Genomic DNA, 24,328 nt, shown 5'->3' with positions numbered 1-24,328 from the left:
TGCCTTCCTACCTAAACAATTTGCCTTCTAATATCACTCTTACCCAGCACAGGAGGAGGAGGAATAAAAAGGACATTAGATTGTTCAAAAACTCTGTACCTTTCTTGTGATTTTATTATTTGGGATCCTGGTTTTGGCTTTCTGATCAGAAAGATGGAGGCAGGTATTGACAGGAAAGGTCCTTCTCAGGAAGGTAAGGTTGCTTGCAACATCCAAAAATGCTGGTATTTCTGCCTCCTTGTTTTACACATCCAGGGGGAGGCAAAGGATGAACGCAGCACTGGGTCACAGCAATCTCACACAACCCAGATCATTATAGTTATTTTATCATTTTATACACCATAAAAAGCATGCCAGGTCTTGCTATTAAAACTCACTGTGTTAAGACGTTGGTTGATTCACTTCAAGTGATATTTGATTAACAAAATGTGAAAGCAACATCTGCAAGAAGAGCAAATGTAATGCCACATATGTCTCAGTCAGCAAGACTTCCTATTTTCTCAGCGTTTTTGCTATCAACCTGTATTGCTGTTCCATACCCAGCCAGTTTGGAGCTAAGCAAAGCCTGGAAAGAGCCGTGCCACCTCACAGCGAAGGTCCATCAGACCCGGCGGTGTGGAACAACATGTGGCCATCCAGAGAATAGCACAACCAGAAAATAAGCATGTAATGAAGCTTCTCCAGATTCTACCAATTTGTGGTTTGGGGATTTTCCGAGATGGGGTGGGGAGTGCATGCACATGCGTGCGACCATCAACTTACAGCCCACACTGTAAAGTCTACAGCAAAACAAATTTAAAAAAACACAACTACCCTTCCTCCCTACAGCATCCATCAACCTTTCAGATTCGCGAGTGCTCTGCTTTTCTGGACATCTTCCTAGCCAGCTTCTTAGGCTTCCCACTTTACTCCTAGATATCATGAATTACACTTGAATGTTTTTGGCGTGCCAGAACACTTACTATTTCAATAATGACTTCTCCAGAACTTTTTTTTTATTATTATGAATGTAATGTTTCCAAACAACATTCTTGATTGCTAAGACTCAAACAGTATTGCTGTGATAACCCTCTAAGAACCCCATCTCCTCCTGAGTTACTGTTATCCTTGCATTATCTGAGAGATTTTGAGAAGAAACTGACTCTCAGAAGAAGTTTGTTGAAATGAATCGTTATTCACCAGGGCAAATCCAAAGCTAGCATCCCCTCCGGACAACTAATGGTTCATAGGTTTTCACCAACAGTTGGAGGCAGTGACTTGCCAGCATACGTAGCTCTGTTCAAACTATAAATGGTGATATTTGTGATGTCTGCTTGAATCAAATTGTACCTTCTCTGAGTTTGTTCATAATTATGGCAACAACAGTCACAGCTGGGAAAAGCGAATTGTAGTTTATGTCTTTTGTACAGAAAGTGTTTAAATATTTATCTCTGATATATGGCTCTAGAAGACGCAGCTCTAAGATCTCCTGCTGCACCGTATTGTATCTGACACCTCAGTGTTGAAGAGAACATGTGCTTTCATGAGCTATAAAGAATTACTATTTCCATCACTTTCGGACACTTCATGACTAAAATGCTGGACCCATTATCCAGCAACGCACACTGTACCTAAGTGAGCAGTTCTACATCCTTGGCCTTGGAGACCTTCTGACAAGATCAAAAGAACCAGATGAAAATAGTGCAAAGGAGCACTTTAAGCTGAGGGGGAAATGATTCATGAAACAACAACAAAAGATACCTCTTGCAGGCACTGCTCTCTGAGACGCTGGCAGGTTAACCTGTCATTTTTTTATGTATATATATATATAGTATATGGTGTTATTGTTTTAGTATACCACTGCTGCAAACAGATGCAGAACTGGAGATCTCTCTGCATATTGTAGCAAGCAATAGGGGGTTGGACCCCAAAATTCCTTTCAGGCAGTTTTGAGCAGCAAAAAGTCCTCATCTGGGTACTATTTTCAGACTAAGACTCTAAAATTTCAGCCATAGCATGCAATGCGTGAGACGGTTGTCATGAAAAACATTCCACATTATAAACTACTACTCTAAAAGCACCAGAGATTCGGCCAGGAATCCAAGCCCCAAGTGATATCAAATGACTTATTATGCTATTTCCTTCTACCAAAGAAATTACATCTTGCAAGAAAAACCAAAACAGATATCTGAAATTAAACAAATTCTGCCTGGCAATTAAGCAGACAGTAAAAGAGCAAAAAGAGGCTGCGAGGAAAGATGGGTTAGGTTTATCCTTTATACTGACACGTTGCTTCCCTCCTTGATGCGCCTGAGAAATATTGCTGTAATCGTCATATCAACATTTTCTTGCCTTCCAGTAATTATGCCACTGTATAACTGAAGCTCCTGAAATTGATGTAAGCACAACTCCATAAAACATAATAAGAACCCCTGGATAGAAGTTAAAGTAGTGAAAATCAGTCAAGAAATAGAGCATCATTTTTCTTCTTTATCAGAATAATTGACAAGGACTGAGCTAAATCCTCTGTCACTGGCTATCTTTTATTGTGACGTTCTTCCAAAAGATTCAGGGAAGCCCTACAGCTTGAAGTAAAGAAGGGGACAGTCTAGCTAACTGCAACGATACTCTGACTTCATTTGCTAAGAGTAGGTTAAGTACCTGGAAAAACAGTCTAAGTCAAATACCTTACTTTGCAAAAGCTAAATATTTGAAAGTTACCATAGCACCTCAATATTCCCAAGATGTAACACAAGAGGACAGGAGAGGAACTTCTGAAATAGAGCCTCCAAATGCGGTCACCGCAATGCATGCCACTCAACCCTGGAAGGAAGCCGATGGCCACCTTCTTCAGGAGTGCAAGATAACAAATTTGGGGGACAGAATGTCTCTCCCTCAGGCTGGTGGTGCCACACTGAAATTGTTGGCTCTTGATCGGAACTAATAGTAAGCACAGAAATATGAACTGACAAACTGATCATCACTGAACAGCAAGCAGCTCTCCCAGAGGATGTATGAACAAACAGAGCTTTAAGACTAGACAGAATAAGCACAGGGAGGACCACAGTAGCTCATCCAAGCACTTGATGCACATGCCGGGAAGAATACAATGTTGAGAAATTCAAGCCTGATAAATTTCCCACAACTGAGCCAGGAACCAGAGGACTGGAGGAAGAAAATATTGCTGTCTCTCTCAAGAAGGTATTATATAAAGTATAATCATACATCTAGAGTATTTCACCATCCCCTTATATTTCACTGTGGCTTTTATACCTGTGTGTAAGGTTTCACCATTACAGGCTCAGCAGAACACAGTATATCCCTGGAGAAACTGTTCTCCAGACGGTGGTGTTCTCTCACAGGCACTTGACCCGCAAAGACTGACTCATGGGTACAGGGCAGCTCCCAACTTTCTCGACACTTCAAGGAAACACAGATTGCCCTAAAATCCATAGTTTTATCAGTCACATGTTTTCCCCCTTCCTCCCATTTACACACATAAATTGAACCAAGGTTCCAGCTAAGTCAAGTCCTGCCATTACTGGGATGCAGCATTACACTGTGACTTTGCATGAAGAGGTCCATGGCAGGAATCACCTGCACTAGCAATGGGAAGATCTTCCCCCAGAGCATCCAGAGGCAATCCAGGGTGCTTGAAATTCAGAAGGCACAGACCCGTCACACTGCTGTAACAGCAACCTCATCTTGTGCAAGACACTGGTTTGCCAGCAAAAAACCCATCTCAGTTCTTGGTGGAGCACAGACTAATGGGTTGGGAATAGTGAACCATAAAAATAATCAGCACGCACATCTCAATCCTAACAAACCAATATGTACAGAGCCTGTAAAGTCTCCTCTGAGAGCATCAGTTATACCATATATCTGATTTACATTTTTCAAGGAAATAATTGAAGCTGTTCAGCTTGTTCCAAAGGCCCAACGGGAAGGAGAAAACCCTCAAGACACCTATGTGGCAGCTTTGCAGCAGCATGAGACTAAACAAATGGAAAAACCTAAAATAGGTTGCGACAGTTTATCATTAATCAGTATGAATTACTTGGCAGAATGCAGTATCTTTCAGTGCAACTTAGTGGCACCTTTCCCAAAGAACTAATACAAACATGAGTGCATAGCAAGAGATTCAGGGAGCAGGGGAAAAGGGATGTCATCGCTGATTAAGTTGCTGATGGCAAGAAACAAAAAATGAGACAACACAGGGCAGCACCTGTGTGGCTGAAAAACATGACTGGCATGTTCCAGCTACTTCATTTGGCAAGGTTAAATTCACCATGGAAGAATCATAATCATACTACAAAACGCTAAAGTCTTCTGAATTGCCTCCTTGCAGTCAGGTATCACTTCTCCACCAGTTCTATTTATTCCAGCATTTGCCCATGACAGGGAAAATACTCTGAACCTTCCTCCTGTATGCATAAAAGAACATTACTGTTGAATATATGAAGGTATGGGGGGAGGGGGTATCTTTATTTAGAGCCAGATATAAATGGAAAACTGCAGACAAAGTTTCCAGCTCAGGCAACCTCTATCAAGCCTACAAAGAAGCCCTTGTGCTGGCAGGTCCTGGCAAAGGATCTAAGCACCCAAACTATTCCATTTTTCCAACTATATGAAATGGTCTAATACAAAAGATAATTTACGTATATGGATTTGGTGATCCAAACATATAGTAATCATCACAGATTTAGTGAACTCTGATTTGGACTCTTGAATAGGTATCAAAGAAATTTTGCTTTGACCCTCAAAATTGGTTTTCAGAGGGTACATAGATAGCAGCAGACCTCTTTCCTATATTTGTATATGGATATCCTTGTAGTATCTTAGACCCCACCTATGGTTGCCTTTTGCATAAGGTAGCTTTGCATTTACATGTGTCAATATATAAATACTTAGGTCATTTACTCATTTTATGCATACTTAAAAGGAAGAGACAAGTTCTAGTATGTTTCAAGCCATCATTTCCACTGCCATTAGATTTAAACAGAGAAGGTAGAAGGTTCAACAAATGACCAGACTGAAGACCTTGCATTTACAAGCCTAAAAACACATAACTTCAAACAAAAACAGGCAGAGAAGGTAAATAGAATGAGGAAAAAGCACCAGGCCAAAGTAGTTCAGACGAGTCCCCACCCTGCTGTAATCACCTTCACTATTACTTTTGCCCCAAAGATATACAATAGTCTTTAAATTCTCAAGAAGAGTTCAAAAACCATGTTTGGAAAACAATTTGTGGCAGTTTTGTCATGCTTATGTGTGAAAACCCGGGCTAAAATTGCTAACTGTAGCTTACATCTCCCAGCAACTAGAGAAAAGGAGTAAGAACTTTTCTTGCATAGTGGTGTTAAAAGATAAACCTGCAGACAAGATAAAATTATCCAGATGTTTGAAAGGACTTTGAGTTTGATCAGTGAAAGAAAAAAAAAACCAACAGAGTGATCTTAGTGAAATTCTCAGACATGAAAATGAAAAATGGATTGTCCCACATTTGCATTGCTCCAATCATTTCACACATTCTTCATTCATGTAAAGAAGGGTATTACCACAAAATCTGGAGCTGTGACAAGATAAGCTTTCCATGGACTGACCACCCACAAATTAGAGAGAGTTAATCATTACTAAAGCTTTGTGAGCAGCACTTGTCAAATACACGAGCAATTGCAAACACCTACACAGAACTATCCAGTGCCACAGCATGAAGACAGCTAAATAACAGGTATCAAAAGTCACCTCTGACAACCAAGCTTTGAACCAGCCTTGTCATCAGACTTCGCCACACAGTGATAAAGAAGGCCATTCCATGCAAAGAGTGAGGTTTCAACACTTTAGGTATCACGTCTTCCAAACGTTGTAATGGATAAAGTGTTCTAATGTACTGCAGCATAAACCGCAGTTTAGCTAATCTGATTTGTAGGAAATTCTCTATTCTCTGTCCCAGGCCTTAAGTTTAGTGAAGAAAACAGTAATAAGCTCTTTCTGGCAAATCACAGTAAAATATATTGAACTGACCTTCCACTGTTCCTTGGGAAGCAGTTTCACTATCACGATGTCACCATTCAGGGCTCTGTTGCGAGCAACCACTCCATCAATAAAGATATCACGAGTCCCATCCTAGTCAAAGAGGAAGAAAAATAAATGCCAGACCAAAACATATTAAATTACAGTTGTTATGAGGTTTAAAACACTGTCATCAAAAAAGACACAAACCCTGGTGAGATAAACATCCAGCAGTTGTGCACAGAAATGAAATGGATTCACCATATGCCTTTCACCACGCAATATCTTTCAGCAAATGAGCTCTTTTGTATGTATGTGCCAGCACAGCAGTTCCACACTATTTGCACGCTTTCAGGGCTATGATCTTATTGGCATCACGGAGACATGATAGAATGTCTCGTATGACTGGAGTGCTGGAATGGAAGGGTACAGGCTCTTTAGAAAGGACAGGCAGGGGAGTTGAGGAGGGGGTGTCACCCTCTATGTCAATGACCAGCTGGAGTGCATGGAGCTCTGCCTGGAGATGGATGAGGAGCTGACCAAGAGCTTCTGGGTCAGGATTAAAGGGAGGACAGGGACAGGTGACATTAGAGTGGGGGTTCACTACAGGCCACCTGACCAGGAAGACTGAGTGGATCAGGCCCTCTGGAGACAGATAGGAGCAGTCTCACATTCACAAGGTCTGGTCTTCATTGGCGGACTTCAACCACCCCGATATCTATTGGACAGACAACACAGCAGGGCATAAGCAATCCAGGAGGTTCCTTGAAAGCGTTGATGACAACTTCCTTCTCCAAATGATAGAGGAGCCAAGGAGCAAAGGTGCTATGCTGGACCTTGTTCTCACCAACAAGGAGGGGCTGGTGGGAAATGTGAAGCTTAAGGGCAGCCTTGGCTGCAGTGACCATGAAATGGTGGAGTTCAAGATCCCTCAGGCAGCGAGGAGGGCGCACAGCAAGCTTGCTACCCTGGACTTCAGGAGAGCAGACTCTTGCCTCTTCAGGGATCTCCTTGGTAGAGTACCATGGGATAAAGCCCTGGAAGGAAGAGGGGCCCAAGAAATCTGGTTAATATTCAAGGGTCACCTCCTCCAAGCTCAGGATCGATGCATCCCAACAAAGAGAAAGTCAGGCAAAAACACCAGGAGGCCTGCATGGATGAACAAGGAGCTCCCAGACAAGCTCAAACACAAAAACAAAGCTTTCAGAGGGTGGAAGCAAGGACAGGTAGCCTGGGAGGAATACAGAGAAATTGTCCAAGCAGCCAGAGATCAAGTTAGGGCAGCTAAAGCCCTGATAGAATTAAATCTGGCCAGGGACGTCAAGGACAACAAGAAAACCTTCTATAGGTACATCGGTGATAAAAGGAAGACTAGGGAAAATGTGGGCCCTCCCCAGAAGGAAACGGGAGACCTGGTTACCTGGGACATGGAGAAGGCTGAGGTACTCAATGACTTTTTTGCCTCAGTCTTCACCGGCAAGTGCTCCAGCCACACCACCCAAGTCACAGAAGGCAAAGGCAGGGACTGGGAGAATGAAGAGCTGCCCACCATAGGAGAAGATCAGGTTCAAGACCATCTAAGGAACCTGAAGGTGCACAAGTCTATGGGACCTGATGAGATGTATCCGCAGGTCCTGAGGGAACTTGTGGATGAAGTCGCTAAGCCACTATCCATCATTTTTGAGAAGTTGTGGCAGTCCAGGGAAGTTCTCACTGACTGGAGAAGAAGAAACATAACACCCATTTTTAAAAAAGGGAAAAAAGGAAGACTCAGGGAACTACAGGCCAGTCAGTCTCACCTCTGTGCCTGGCAAGATCATGGAGCGGATCCTCCTGGAAACTATGCTAAAGCACGTGGAAAATAAGGAGGTTATTGGTGACAGCCAACATGGCTTCACTAAGGGCAAATCATGCCTGACAAATTTGGTGTCCTTTTATGATGGGGTTACAGCATTGGTGGATAAGGGAAGAGCAACTGATGTCATCTACCTGGACTTGTGCAAAGCACTTGACACTGTCCCGCACATCATCCTTGTTTCTAAATTGGAGAGACATGGATTTGATGGATGGACCACTCGCTGGATAAGGAATAGGCTGGATAGTCATACTCAAAGAGTTATGGTCAACGGCTCAATGTCCACGTGGAGACCACTGATGAGTGGTGCTCCTCAGGGGTCAGTATTAGGACCAGTGCTGTTGAACATATTTGTCGGTGACATGGACAGCGGGATTGAGTGCCCCCTCAGCAAGTTTGCCGACGACACCAAGCTGTGTGGCCTGGTCAACACACTGGCAGGAAGGGATGCCACCCAGAGGGACCTTGACAGGCTTGAGAGGTGGGCCCATAGGAACCTCATGAGGTTCAACAAGGCCAAGTGCAAGGTCCTGCACATAGGTCGGGGCAATCCCAAGGACAAATACAGATTGGGCAATGAGTGGACTGAGAGCAGCCCTGAGGAGAAGGACTTGGGGGTGTTGGTTGACAAGAAGCTCAGCATGACCTGGCAACGTCTGTTTGCAGCTCAGAAAGCCAGCCATATCCTGGGCTGCATCAAAAGAAGTGTGACCAGCAGATCGAGGGAGGTGATTCTCCGCCTCTACTCTGCTCTCGTGAGACCGCACCTAGAGTACTGTGTTCAGCTCTGGGGTCTCCAACATAAGAAGGACATGGACCCATTGGAGTGAGTCCAGAGGAGGGCCACGAAGATGATCAGAAGGCTGGAGCACCTCTCCTATGAATACAAGATAAGAGAGAGTTGGAGTTGCTCAGCCTAAAGAGAAGGCTCCAGGGAGACCTTATTCGGCCTTTCGGTACTTAAAGGGAGCTTACAAGAAAGCTGGAGAGGTACTTTTTACAAGGGCATGTAGTGATAGGACAAGGGGTAATGGCTTTAAACTGAAAGAAGGTAGATTTAGCTTAGGTGTAAGTAAGAAGTTCTTCACTGTGAGGGTGATGAGGCACTGGAACAGGTTGCCCAGAGAGGTTGTGGATGCCCCATCCCTAGAAGTGTTCAAGGCCAGGTTGGATGGGGCTTTGAGCAGCCTGGTCTAGTGGAACCAGTGGAACCCCCCCCATGGCAGGGGGGTTGGAACTAGATGATCTTTAAGGTCCCTTCCTACCCAAACCATTGAGTCTATGATTCTATGCTTCAAGACAGAGCCAAGCCTTCAAGATGTTTTGTCTGCAAGCTCTGCTCTGTTCCTTACATTTACTCTTGGAAATGGGTAGAGAGTTTTCTGCAGTCACAGCTCTTCACACATTCAGTTCCCAACTCAAGCACTCAAAGCTATTGCTCAGAACATGTTTACAAGGCAGTCTCTGCAAAGCACCCCATGCAGAGCTGCCTGCTGTCTCCTGGTGAGATGGGAAAGCAGGGAGACGCAGCTCCAGGATCAGCAGGTCAGTTGGTGAAGGTGGCCTGGAGAGTGGCTGGGGATGCAGTCTCTTTTTTTAAAATGAGTTAACACCACATATTCTGCATTTGGCACAACTAACGTTAGAAGAGATTCCAAAAAATGATGACTACAGATGCCAACTGCAAGCCAGAAGATCTTTTACAGTAACAGACATGTTAGGACACCTTCTCTCAATACTCTGGGTTACCATCCTTGCATAAGAGCCTCTACTAATTGTACGCACTATGATTATCCACTCCAGACATGTCTGGCATTCAGATAATCTAGATTTAGCTTGGAAGATTTTCTTCATGGGGTGAAAAAAAGATGAAGTTTCCTGAAGATGCCAACACAAAGGTTTTAGTTTTTAAAGGATTGCCAGTTTTGTCTTCTTTTTCTGCTAATTATTGAGTGCTCTTGCTGCTTTCATTTCTGTTTCCCCATAATTCAGCAGATGAAAAATTCCATGTGTCTGTTTATAGTGCCATGAATGTGTCAAACAATGTTAGCATTTAGTATCAACATGAGCAATCAACAGTTTTTCTAGAGAGCTATCTTTGCATAGTTTTGAGGTACATAAAAAGAGGATGAGCTTCTTTAGATTACTACTTCATTGTCTTTCAATGAAAAAAGCAGCCTTACAAGAATTAAAATCTTAATCACAACTTTAGTTGCTTCTCAGATACACACTCCTGAGTCTCATATGCTTGAGTACATCCAATCAGAACTACCAGTGTGCTCAGTCTCCAAGAAAAACTTCTTTTATAACCTGAAAACATGAAGCCCTAATATCACATAAATATCTTTCTCTGCTTAGATACCAAAACAATAAAACGGCAGAACCCTGCCATGATGTGAAACTAAGGCTGTCCTCCAAGAGACCAAATTACTCTTAGAAAGAAAAGCAGCAGCAGCTCAACAGCTGTGTGAAAGCTGCCTCCCATGACAGGATGCAGAAAAATTGCAAAGCCTCTTGGACCAACATAATTCAAATTGGAAACTGTTCTTTTCAAAAAGCCAGATTTTTTACACATGGTCTTATTCCTCATTTCTCCCCACCCTCTCCCTTCTGCCCCAACTCTTTACCCAAATCCACCACATACATAAAAAGAAAAGTTCAAAGTCACTTTTTAAGAAAAATGTTGCCTTTTTTTTTTTTTTTTTTTTTTTTTTGCCTGTACCTGTAGCTGCTCTGCACTGCAGGACACAGGCTGGCATTCACAATAATTTCTTTGTTCTACACTTTTTTCCTTCTCTCCTGTGTCCAAGAAAACACAAGGCAGACCCTTTCCCCTACCCCTTGTAAAGATGCCTGATGTGTCACACCACCTAGTTAAAGCTGCATCTCCATACTGTGCAAGAATCTTGTCTTGAATTGCACTGTCACCCCAAACAATATACATATACATTATATATATACATACACACTTATATATGTGTATGCACACCTATTTTACAGCAGTTAATTTCAATGCCTGCAACAAAGTTGTAATTAGGAAATTGCTGTCAGTTTGGGTTTTGCCTCCAAAGAGAAACATTTCTATATCTTGAGCTGCAGGCTTATGATTGTCGGGTGAACTTACGCACTTCGAAGAACACTTGTGCATCCCACTTTTTTCCTTCAGCGTCCCCTACTCGGCACAGCTAGCATTTCAGATTACTAATGCAATTAAAATGGCACCGAATCACGACAGAACACTATCACTTGCAAAGTCTCAGCTGCCCCTGGGGTGCATATACTGCATTGGCCGCAATGGCTTCAAGACTTCTGCAGCCCCCTCCAAGGAGCATGGGGCTTTTCCTGCTCCATGGCCACCTGTAAATGTCACCAGCAGTGCTTGCAGTGCTTTCATCTGCTCTGGAAGTGTCTTCCACAACCACAGCACAGCCACAGTCACTCCATCACTCGTGCTCAGCAGTATAATTCTTCACATTGACAATGTCGTCATTTCAAACCACACTACTGTGTGCAGGGAAGACACGAGATGTGAGGCAGAGCTTTAAATGCTCAGGTCCATTCTCCAGGTAGCTTTCAAAAGAAAGGCCCAGCCTTCCCCTCAACTCTTCATGCAACAATGAGACAAGCAAACAGAGCACATTTGCAGCAAGAAACACCCTGGGACTTCTGGTGTTAGAAGGTGAACAGCTGTTGCATTTGAACTCCATGAAGCCATAGCCAAGTCAGAGCTGAAGAGAAAGGGGTAGTATGCCCTAGTCAACAGCAGGAGAGAAAGGGTGATTTTTCACAGCTGCAGCTTTTGCAGCATCTGGCAATGATGGTAAGTCCTGCAGAACATGAAGGCTGCAAACCCTCCATTATGGCAAATAATGTTATACTAAGGATAAGTTTCCTAAGGCATCTGTCTTAAAGTGAAGACTGTGTCCACACTAGCCAGAGTCATCTTCATCCAGGTGTTGATACTGCTTCTTACTAGGGACAAGGCTGGTTCTGGTATTCAGCTCCACAAAGGGCAGAAAAGTAGAAAAACAGCTGAGAGAACAATTCTCAGCTAACCCTCCTTAACGTATGTATTCCTGCAGGCAGAACACTGAGCAATCGACTGCACAAGGCAACAGCCGGACACTAGGGGTGATAAGGGGTAAAGCTTCACATCCAATTAAACTCATGTGAGTAGCTAAATTTCTCATTTAACCTTGCATTTTGTAATTTCAGAGAATATGTTTAACAGCTTACACTTACCACACCTACAAGGACACCTGTAAAGGAAGGATCACAGTTTCTTATACACACAGTTTCAATTACACACACAGTGCTGCTCTACTAATGTACCAGAGAGCTGCTCTGTACTTATTCCTCTGGTTAATCTACTTTGTGCATCCCCGACCTTCCTCCACCCCTGTAATGTCAGTCTTCTCTAACAAAGTGGGCTCCAAAATGTTATCCCAAATCAACAATGTGAACTGACAACACCACAAATTTCAAGACTTCCTATCCAAGCCCCAAAGCAATAGCACTGTCAGTAGCAGGGACAACAAAAGAGTCAGTGTTTCACTGTCTCAAGGCAGGCTCTGCCTTCTCTCCCCCACACCAACAAAACGTTTCAAATATGAAACTTTCTCTCATTGACAGTAACATTTTGACCAAGTCAGTTCCAGATAAAAAGCTTTGGCTGTTGCCAGCTGTGAGGTCACCTTCCCTACTGGAAGTCCCTGAAATTGCAAGAGCCCTTCTTTTCTGTCAAAATAAGGAAAGACGAGAGAAGAGGTGCAAACCAGTCCCATGTGACAGAAAGACATCCCAAGCCAACCAAGACACAGTCCGCACAAAGGCGGGCACATGAAAAGGAATCACGCATATTATTTCTGGAATGACTTTTCAAATTAGCTCATGCAGCAGATCGAAAATGGAGAGCATATTTGTTTAGGGAAGATTAACTTAAATCAGTGGAAAATCTATAAAACCTCTGCAGCCATAAACCAAGGGTTTCCGATTACGCTATCTGGTGGTCCTCAAACCTGACTTCAGCTGGCTTCTGCGGGACCCAGCAGTATCCCCAATTTCAGCACAACCTAAGTAAGTAGTTCTCTGAGGTATGAAAAAGCAGGATTTGTTTGGGAATATTTGATTTAAAAGAAAATCCAGATCATGTTCATTTATTCCAACTCATTCACCTCTGAGTGACCTTTTGTGCACAGCATAACTCCTATCTTAATGCACCTTTACTTATGAACTTTAAAGCATTATAAAATTACACTTACTGGAGATGGAATGAAGGCTTCATGGTACTTCTTAGGATTTATTCTCAAGGGTCCCTTAAAAAAAAGAGAAGGAGAAAGATTATGCCTGAATCTTATTAATTTTATATAACATCAGTTAAATTAGAGAGCTGTGGGTAATATATCTACTGTGAAACATGAGAGATACATCTAAATTTCCATTATACATTTCAAGTCTTGACAACTTAGCATCCGAGCAATTTCAAGCCAAAAGGCAGTTTCATGATAGGCTTAAGCTGATCTACTGCAGTCTGTCATCGAAGAGCTGTTGAATCATTAGTTGTTGCTGCTACTGGGTGAACTGAGGATCCAAGACCTCTTGTTCCCTTCACACATTTTCTGATGAGCATCCACCAACTTCATTAACAAACAGACAATAGAAACAATTTGGCTTGCTTTGTTTTGGAAAAGCAGAATGTTGGTTTTGCTGATTTTGGAGGACAGAAGGAAAGAGGAAGAGCTGACCTGCTGAGCTTACATGGCAGCAGGTATCAGCCTTATGGGGCTTTGGCTGCTTAGGCTGTTCCTGCAAACAGACAGTAGCAGTAACTCTGTGATAAAGCACATTCCAAAGAAGAATCAAAAGGATTTTCCAAAAACAAACATTGAAAGTCTACAGGATTAAATTCTCTTTAAACGTGTTTAAAGTCAAACTATCTTAAATACATTTGAAACTCCATGGCCTATCTATTTCTGCTTTGTTACCTGCCAACTCAAAGCTCAAGTCACCTGCAACAAATTTGTATCACCCCTCTAAAGTAAATCAAGGAGTTTTGCTGCTTGCACTCAGGTCCGTCCAAGAGAAAGGGAGAGCCAACCAAGGACTTACAGGCTATGCAGCAGCGCTGTTCCCACCGCAAGAGAGTCCTGGGAATTGTGATTCAGGTGACTGCAGTTAGAACTGAGAGCATTTTATTCTTATGGAAATATAACTAGGTATCTGCCTTCAGACAGGCTTCTGCTTTGAGCTGAAACTTTAAAACTTTCTCCACTTGTGTATTTGAAATAACGTTGGCCAATTTGTTATACGAACAGATTCCATCTGTTTGCACTTCTGTGTTAAGCAATCATAGGAACCTCTCACAGGAATTGCTTCCTTAAAAATTTACTGCAGCATATAATTTTTTTATGTATTCTGGGAAACACTCAGACGATAGGAAAATAAAACTGATTACATGTGAAAGTTTTGCTGCCTTGAAGAAGAATTTGGAGATTTATGAAGGTTTTCCATTGTTTTTATTTGCTTAAGTTTGGAAATACCAGTACCATATATTCTATATTCTTTAGGCATTATTTGAATACTTTGCTGCGATGTCTTCTTTTGTGCCTTATGTAAGTTGTATTAACAAGCACACTAGCCACATGGCAGGCCCAAACCAGGACAATGGCACGAAAACAAAGACGACCCAGTGGGAGCAACCCTGGGGATACTTTCTGCTTAGGCAAAGTGAGAGCTAACTTGCTGTCATCAGCCTCTATTAGCACTGGTACCCACTGATGGAAAACTCTCAATGGTCTTTTTTCTCCCCTTATTTCCCAGAATCAGCCATCAAAAACAATACACTGTGCATAAAGGAAGCTGCTACGGAGAGAAAGGAAAAAATGAAAAGGGATGGTTGCTCTGCTTGACAACGAGGCAGACAATTCCCATACCAGCATCTACCCACCAGCACAAAGCAGATGAGGGGATATCCTGTGTTACTCTTCAGAATCCCCTTGAATAGTTTGGGACAGCTGTCAATCAGCCAGGTGCAAATGTCCATTATGTGCATGAAAAAACAGGTTTTGTGTCCATGGCCCAGAAGGCACCAGAGCAGCTACATGCACATGGATGTCCAGCTCCAGCAAACACACAGAGGAGCAAAGTGTTACCATGTTTACCGTGCAGCAGGTTTCTCTACATTTTATATGCACTACCTAATTATGATCAACATTAGAATTCTTACGTCAAGGAGCATTAAAATACTTCAGCTCTTTCCTTTAAGCAAGGAACTCCCAAAATTTATCTTAGAAAGCAGATGGGCCCTATTATCTGTGCCTATGAAAATCCTATTTACAATGTTGTACATTTCACGCTGTGATATCATATCTGGAACCAGTCACTCTCCCCATCTGCAACGAACAACTGTTCTCATATGTGTATTAGGGGGTGAGGATCTGGCTGCAGAGTCTCATGATGTCACACTAATGTTGTATTATTTTACAATTGCTTGCAACTAATAGCTGCTATATTTATCAGTGTTTTTATGTCAGTAGGGCCTTTGTTTTGAAAGGGAAGAGAAAGGTTTGCAGGAAGGTTTCTAAAACACTTTCGGATGATTCAAGTCAGCTTCACACATACTTGCCAAAAAAGTTTCTAACCTTATTGAGCTTCCCCAGCAAGATACATAAAGGTCATGATTTCTCAAGTTGCTCTGCTAGAACCAGGGCAGGCAATACTCAGACTAAACTTCAAGCATCTCAAAACAAGCGGTTTATAACAGCTATCATAACACATATGCCTAGATTCATTTGTATGTATGAAACACCAAAGAAGGTCAGGGTTCAAGTATCTGCTTGCTACGAAGGCCACCTTTGAAAAAACAATCCATGAAAATTGGGGAAACCCCAGCCTTCATACCCACAAAACAACAGCTTTCCAAGAAAAACCACCCTCTTAACAGCAAAGCAGGCTCTGCACCTCTGTACGCTGTGCACTCTCGCTCCGCCTGAACCCAGCAGCCCTGCAGGGAGGGTCTGAGAGACACTGAAGGCATGGGGCAGACATGAGTTTCTGGCTGATGCTTCACAGGATGATTATGGTCCCTTGGGTCAATGTTCCTTAATACATAACCTGACTTCATCTGTTGTGTATAGCCAACACCATCTGCTTACGTAACTACGCAGAAGTTATTCAATCTTGTTTGCCTTCAGATAGGCCAATGTGATTCCAACCAACCTGATACGCTTGGTGTTTGCTCATTGCAGACAGTTTTACAGGTGGGTAAGTGGGAAGTCTACACACTCCTAAGCGCCTGAGCTCAGATCCCCTTTCTTATGGGATGACACTTCTGCACACATTGCATGATTAAATGAATCCAGGAATCCCACAGGGCATATTTCTCCATCCTACTTATCAAAAACTGAGTTATGTCAGATACAGTACCAGAGGCCATTAAGACTAATATCATTGACAGACGTCAGCACCCATAAAGATAACACTTTTGTTCTTCCTGATCTAGAACTGCTTAATCTTCACGGTACTCATGTTTTATCTGAGCAATCTCCATGTCTCCCAGTAGTTTCCATGGGTAGGGCTTTCAGGAGCATTTTGCTGCGTAGCTGTATTGCCATGTTCCAACAAGATCCTCAGAGTTCATGGTAGGGGTCTCTCTAACGGATCTCTGAAGTTCTCACACAAATATATGCAGATCCAGTGTTTCCAGGATGCTCCAGGGGATGGCCCCTGCTCAGAGTCATGCTTCTGTCTGGCTAGCACTCAAGTTTGCTCAGGACTGTCGAATTCAGACCAATAGGTTTGTTCTCCTCTTCCACAGGCTCTTGTGGAGCAATTCTACAGGTTACCATGCCAGAGCAATGCCCTGCTTTGGTGGATTAACACAACAAGTATTCATTCACTGTGTCTCTTGCCATTGTACAGAACAGTGCTGAGTATTTGCCCATTCCCTAAAGTTGCTTTCAGGATCTCACCTATCCTGGTTGAGACTGCAATGATGAATGGTCTTGATGAGATCATAAGGATGAATGAGCTGAAGATGAGAGATACAGAGCAGGGATGCCCATGATCAGACACTCAGCCCTAAATGATTAAATCCAGCTTCTACAGCCTCAACTGTTTCCCTGCGATGTGGAACTGGATGAAAGGAAAACAGCCTAAGAAAGCACATATGACTCCTCCAGTTACGCAGCACATGACCTGGAGTAGACACTACACATTTACAAGAATTAGGGATTGTTTTGCCAGAGAGCATGCAATCACAGGTCCTCTGGGACTCAGCATTTCAATGGGATTCTCAGGTAGTAGTCATAGTCTGATGTGCCTCATCTGCAGCTGCACTTGACCTCATAGACAGTCTACACACGCTGTACTTAATGCTATCAGGCTGCATTACCAAAAATGGGTGACAAAAACACTCCTGAAGGTAAGGCAGAAGCTTTAGTTGCTGCCATATGCCACTGCAGCCATGGGGGGAAGTCACAGCTTGAAGCTTCCATCTCTTCCTACACCATTTGCTTCCCATTTGAATGTCTCTGACAGTCTTTAAAAAGGCACTGGCCTAAGGTCTGGGTAGCCCAGTGGACCGCTCTGATCATCAGCAGGGATATGCCGCATAGTCATTTTTCTGAAGGCTAAGACCTCATCAGATTGGTCTTTAGGATGGAATCAGGCAATCTTATATGTGGAATCCTTATCGCACCTCCAGAAATTATGCCATTATATCATTATACAAGAATTACTAAATGATTGTAACAAGAAATCAGACAAAAAGTGAGCTGATGCCATTTGCAACTTCAACGTACTGATGAAAGTAAGTATCACAACCTCACCAGCATTACAACACTAATTAAATGGCACCAGTGTGTATTTGGGTAAATGATGCCTCAGCCTGAGCGTCTGTCATGCCCCCACTGACTTCCACCTGCCTTTTTTCCGCAGCCTGGGATGCCAGGTGTCTCCCGAAGAACTTTACACCATGTTGAGGACTGTACTACAACAGTGGTTCTAAGATGCTATCCTCTTCTCCTACTCCTCAGTGAACCTCAGCCCTGCCTGCCTTTATGCAAAACTCCTTCTGAGATCCAGCTACCCACACACATGGCAGGTCCACCCCCACATCTTGCTAGATATTCAGAGAAGAACTGCTGCCGAATTATGTCTGCAGTTTTGCTGCTCCAAATGGAATCACAAAGTCTGATCTTTGATCTTTAGAATCTGTAAAACTAGAACATGCTTATTGCTAGCTGTTCAAGGCAAATAACCATACACACATGTGCAAATGATTTTCTGTACCTTGGTGGGCTCTTCAGCTCCATCTACTATCTGTGCCTTACTTCAGTAAACCATACACTGTCATCAGTGGCTGGGTCAGCCCTATGACCTTAGGGGAGTGCAAAGAAAATTATGCAAGCAAATCAAGGGTCCACTAGTTGCATGATAGTTCATAACAGGTTATTGCAAGGCCCTGGTAGGCACGGCCTTTTGAGATCCCAGGGACCACAGCATTACCTGCACCATCGCTCTCCTTTTTTTTTGTGGGAGGGACACTTCTGGGATTTGATAGATTGCAAAAAGAAGAGTAGATCTGGAAGTGGAGGTGTCTGCACCTCATTGCTGAGGATTAATGAACATCTTTGTGCGGAATTTCAGCAAGAATTATCTTGCTAAGGGCATTCATTTTTACTTACACTGACAAAGACAGAGGCTGCCAGCACTTGCTGTGTTTTTGAGCATCATTTGTAAAAGCAACTGTCTCCACAGTAATGACTATTATGGCTACCAGACCATCCAACCAGAACGCTGCAATTCATCACAAGTGTGGATCAGGAATTTTACAGAACATGCAATCAAACAAAAAACTATGCTTCAGCTGAACGTAAAAGATTTCATTCAACTTCTAGAACCTTCTGAGAAAGGGAAAAAAAATCTTCCTTTAGCACCTACAAGTGGTACATCGATTCCATGTCATGCAGCCAACTGACACTTATTTCCAACAACTGCCTGTGATTTCCACAGGCTTATCACAAGAGCATGGACATTGTATGTTCCAGGCACCTGAATTAGCTCTCCCCTTTTCAGTCCTGCTGAAACATCTTCTTTTAACATGTAGGCTTCAAATATACTCTTCTTCCTCCCTCGAGTGGGTTTATTTAGATTCTTTCTATCGCCTGATGTTGGGACAGCAGCATAGGGTCCTCCTGTAAATAAAAATTCAGAACTGTTATCTTGCCCACCAAACTCGCCTATGTATCTTAACAGCAGCTGCACAGAGGCTTTGTATTCAAAGTTGAACTTCTGAGAACAGTTTGCCTAGAAATACTGGCACCCGACTTCAGAGCACTGAAAAGCCTGGAATAATCATGTTTTACAAATAATCAACAGTCTTTTACAGCTCATTTTAGAGTTAAGAGCATTCATGCCAGCCCATCCTTTAATAGTGCTCAGCACGTGCTTCAAGGCAGCTTATTCCTGAAGCATGTACGCACTCTGCTTTAATACCTCTGGGAGTTCCCAGTTGTCTAGGATTTATTCTGCTGTCTGAATTGTTCATTGTTTCTGTCTGCGATTCAGAGAGTTGCCTCTTCCTATCGAAGTTCTGAGGAGTTCTTGCAGATTCAGAGTTGTTTCTGGTCCTTGCAAACCCTCTCTTTTCTGCACCTGAAATCAAACACAGGTTTGAAATAACAGTGGAGGGAAGAGGAACCCATTGCTAGCTTGTGGTCCCGGTGAAACTCATGGTGTGCTGTACTTCAGTACAAGTCACAACTGCGAGTCATGCTCTTTATCCAAAAGAAACGATGTCTTCATTAGTTCATTTGTAATCTGTTGGCTCTTTGTGCCTTTTAATCCACCACTAACTTATTTTAGCATAAATAAAACTCTGGAAATTACGATACTAAAGTTGGATACAACCCTTCCAAAATCCTGGGAAATTCATTACAGCATATAAAATGTGAAATTGTTAAACTGTTTCCAAAGCCTCCACCCCATTAAGCCCCCAAGTAGTGAGAAAATATAACTTCCCTACAACTTAATTAAGTAGTTCAGGAATCAAGGAGAAAGAAAAAAACCAAATCTCAACAACCCTCTCTGGAGTAATTAACTTTTAAGCTACCAGAGGCAGCACAGTACACGACGACACCACAAAGAAATGCCAAGGCTCCAAATGTCCAGCCTGCTCAGAATAGGCCGTGATCATACAAAAATATTCTGCAAAGACTCACCCCTTACTTCCCTGCCATCACCTCAGCCCCTTCCCTACAGCCAGGAGAGCAAGCAGCAGCTTCCAAAGCATATGCCAACGCTGTTCCATGGATCAGCACATTGGAATGCAACCCAGCGCCGTGCAGCTGCCCTCTTGGCCCTCCACCTGGATACTGAACATGTCATCACAGCTTTGCCTTCCAGCCCCTCCTGGCTACGCTCCCTGGGTACAAGCTTGTACCTGCAAGTCAGAAAACGTGCGATGCCAACTTATTTGCTATGGGGCTATCCAAGTTACAAGGCAAATTTTTTACATATGGTATTCTTCACAAACGAAATCACAGATTGCTTCATAGAATTAAACTGCAGCAGCAAGAAAAAAAAATGTTTTAAAAGCTGTACTTAAGCAGAGATCTTTAAAAATATGGTACAATAAGAGAAAACTGCTACTTTACCCAGTCACAGACAAAAAGCAGCTTCCATATATAACAACAGGCAAATCAGCAGGAGGAGGGAGGGATCCTCCCAGTTCAGGAGAGGAGACACCAAGACAGGCAGAGGAACAACTCAAGGCGCTGGCTCAGACCAGCCCATGAAGAGATTAAATGATCACAGCAGTGCCTCCAAACAAGATGCAGAAATGAAGAGGGCGCCTCTGTTTTCAGTGACGATAAGGATAAGGGCAACGTCATTCAGCCTCTTTCTACATGATCAAGCTTTTCATACTCTGCACATGCTTTCAGGGAGGAGACTGTCCCAGGGAGGTTGCAGTAGTAACACAGCAAAAATGCAGCTGCAAATTTAGGTTTCAACTGATGCAAATGAGGCAATACTACTAGTATGGACCTCATGATGAGATGGAACTAAAATTAACTGATTTCCAAATGCCTAATGAACTGATTTGCAAATGCCGTAAGGGTCAAGAAATTAAGTTCAAAAACAGACACCAAAAGTAAAATTATGGACTAGAAAGATCTGAGCAGAATAGCTTTTGAATTGGCAACAGGTTTTCAGAGACATTCTGGTGAAGGAATCTGACTTAAACTGCAACAGGCGGGATCTTAGGAACACTATTAAAAAAGCAAGGCACTAGGTTGATCACCCAGAGAGGTCACACAATCTGCTTCGTTGGAGGTTCTTAAAAATAGGTGAGACAGATGTCTGCCAGAGTTGGTCTAAAAAGAGTAGTTTTTTCCTTGAGGTAGCGAAATGGATTACACAAGCTCGTAAGGTCCTCTAAAGTCCTTGTTTCTATGACAGCAAGTCACAGAAAATACTACTATGAATTAAAGAACCTGGGATAAAAGGGAGGCTAAATCTTAACATGTAATTAAGAAGGAGCTGAAAAAAAAGAAAGCAGAAAAAAAATTTCTAGTGAGCTGAGAGCCAGAATCAGGCACTGCAGAGCAGAGCTGCCCCAGCACTTGCCATGGCCATTGGTTCAGAAAGTTTGGGGCCACTACTGCCAAAAATAATGCACAGCAACAGCAAAGGGTGGAGAAGCACCCTTCCGTGCCGAAAGGTAGACATGCAGAGAGGCACTTGCATGTTTCCAACACTTAAGCCTTTGGCTTGCTCTCCAGTGGGATTTTTCATCCGCTCAGACTCAGACACCAACTCAAAGAAAAAAATTTACTCAAATGAACAAACACTACTTCTACATAGCTGGCTTGCAAGTCAGTTTACACACAGCCACTTTGGATAAGTATTTGACCCCATTGGCCCTGACATTTATGGCTAAACAAAACCACCCCTGTTACAAAGCCACAGACAACTGTCACAATTAGCATTCAACTGGAACACATCAAATTCTGCATGACTGTAATTTCTTGTATTTCTCCTTTAAAAAGAAAGAGAGCTAACTACAGGTTGCCATCTGTTTCAACTAGATTCAATATTTGCTTCTGTAATGCACCTGTCCCCTAAAACTGGAAGTTAGAAATACTTCTCATGATGGGCCTTCCTGCTGTCGCTGCTGCCCAGCATTAATATTCTGATGGATTAACAGACATCATTCCACAAAGCAAACTGTAACTTGACTACCCTATAGATAGCATAAGATATATTGAGACTATCCTTTCTGAAATAACTGCTACCACAAACTTAGTTAAACTCTTATTCCAGCACCAGGTATGTCAGAAGTCTTACTTTTTCTGTGATGTTACAGTCATGTGATTTGTAAGATATAACAAAATCTCTTACAGTAAGATGTTACACAAAATAATAACACATTCTAGGCATTAAAATAATCAATGACTAAATAAATCAATAAGTAAACAAATATAATAAAAAATTAAAAATAAATTCAGTAGAAGGGAGACTAAAGTGCAGTGACTGAGAGGTGAGGTTGGTTGATATATCCTAATAGGAGGCTTGAAGCAACCAAATGCAAACACACCTGCATGTGCAGAACCACTCAAGCTTGAACGCAGAGCAATTCTAATGCAAGACACGTAAGTATTCACAACACACAGCAAATGCAACATGTTTGGGTACGTTTATCTGGCTGCACAGATGATGTTGAGCTGCTCTCTGTGGATGCAGCCACCACTTGCCTGGGATTTCTAGATGTTCTGTCATTTCCAATGGGAAATAATACAGGAGTAACAATATGAGGAAAGGTGATTGACTGTTCATTACTTGCAAGTCCTCTGGAGGGAGACTTGGGTTGTAAAAACCCAACACCTGTATCAGGCAAGGAGGCTCCCTACAAAGATGGCAGCAGGACACCTAAACAGGACTAGCAATTCCACACATGGAGCAGGGAACCCCTTCAAACTAGCCAAGGGGAAGCACTTGTGGGAAGTAGAAACACATAACTCCCACCTCCACAGCTAGAGAAGCATGAAAAGAAAAGGGGTGGCATTCATGGGCTTTCAGAACAGTCCACAATCAGCCACTCACTTTTATTCTCAACAATGGGCACCAGGAAAAGGAGCAGAAAGGATGGAGCCAGAGGCTGGCTCCAACTCAGCAGTCCGGTCCAGCATCTGGCGTGCAGGCAGCAGCAGCTGGTTGAGCTCCACTGGAAGGACAGCACTGGAGCTCAATCTAGAATCCAAACCATCACACTTCATCTCTGTCACAACAACAATGACATCACGCAATGGCACATTTTGGTCTTGAAACCTAAGTACCTATTAATCTTTTCTTATTTTGGAAAAAAAAAATGCATGCAAGCACCTTCCCAGAATAATTGATCTGGCTTACAGTAAGAGAGGAGGCTAGATGTTTTAAATCAGCTTATTTTGACATAATTTATACAAAATCACTCTATAGTTTAAGTTTTGAAAAGCACTGCATTTAATTAAATTTACATCTATTAGTCAGTTGATCAACTAGATGGTCAACTAAATCAAGTAAAATGTTCAACTAAACATGAAGTTAGCAAGGCCAGAAGGTCTTTAATTTTATATCAAAATTTACATATTGCTTTACACAAGAAAGAACCAAGACCCTCAATTTTATGTACCAAAAATAAAACATTTCCAACTGCCCTCTAACACCTGACAAGCTGTTTGTTTACTACCAGCACAGAAGGAAAGTATTCCTCACTGAATTTTCATCAGCACATCCATGACTCCTTGGATGCCTCCTATCCAGGATCCAGCAAGAACCTGTTTTACTTGAGAGATCTAAGTGAATTCCAAGATATGGACATCTTGGTATAGCTTTCCCCTTTCCTGTCAAAGGGCATCTACCTTGTCACGAGACATTTTTACCTCTAACTAAACTTCCAGCTTTGTTACCATCTACATTACCTATATTTAACCCACCTCCCTGGGGTGGGCAGGACTGTGAGAGCATCACAACAATTATGCTGGTAACACTTCTACAGGTGTAGGACGCTCACTCCACTGACAGCTATCTTGACACGTAATAGATCCTTTTATGTTTAAAAAAAGGGAATACGTTGAAAGCATTGGAGGGAACAATATTGTTACAAGCTTTTCCAACACAAAATACTTCCATCTGCTACTTACCTTTATCAGACCATGACTGGGCATCAACACCTCCGCTAACTGCTATTGCTAAAAGGATTTTCCATTGCTTCCCAGCATTAGATCATAATCTAGATATGCAAAGGAATCTTTCAAATACCCCCACTTTACAGTTAGCATAAGCGTGAGAAGAAACAGAAGCACATCCCCAGAACTGATAATATGCAATAGAACAATTTGTTATCAAAGACACTCTCAACACACTGTTACTAAATATTTGTCCATATTTCTACAATGTTTCATTTTATTGCTGACACATTTCAATGACTTAAACCGATTT

At 42.5% G+C, this 24,328-nt stretch overlaps 1 protein-coding gene across 5 annotated transcripts in view; it reads right to left on the bottom strand.

The window, feature by feature from the left end:
- DIS3L2 (DIS3 like 3'-5' exoribonuclease 2) overlaps positions 1–24,328 on the bottom strand; it is a 201,113-nt gene that overhangs the window by 162,248 nt on the left and 14,537 nt on the right. For all 5 annotated transcript variants that reach the window (XM_049802432.1, XM_049802436.1, XM_049802433.1 and 2 more), the window contains 4 exons: positions 19,343–19,501; positions 18,899–19,041; positions 13,108–13,161; positions 6,004–6,105 (listed from right to left, as the gene is read on the bottom strand). In XM_049802432.1, coding sequence (XP_049658389.1) covers positions 6,004–6,105; positions 13,108–13,161; positions 18,899–19,041; positions 19,343–19,501 — 458 coding nt within the window. The remainder of the gene's footprint in view (positions 1–6,003; positions 6,106–13,107; positions 13,162–18,898; positions 19,042–19,342; positions 19,502–24,328) is intronic.

The sequence above is a fragment of the Accipiter gentilis genome, chromosome 6, assembly GCF_929443795.1.
Source record: "Accipiter gentilis chromosome 6, bAccGen1.1, whole genome shotgun sequence".
Taxonomy (NCBI): Eukaryota; Metazoa; Chordata; class Aves; order Accipitriformes; family Accipitridae; genus Astur; species Astur gentilis.
The sequence above is the reverse complement of the archived record's forward strand: the minus strand, read 5'-3'. Positions and strand labels throughout refer to the sequence as shown.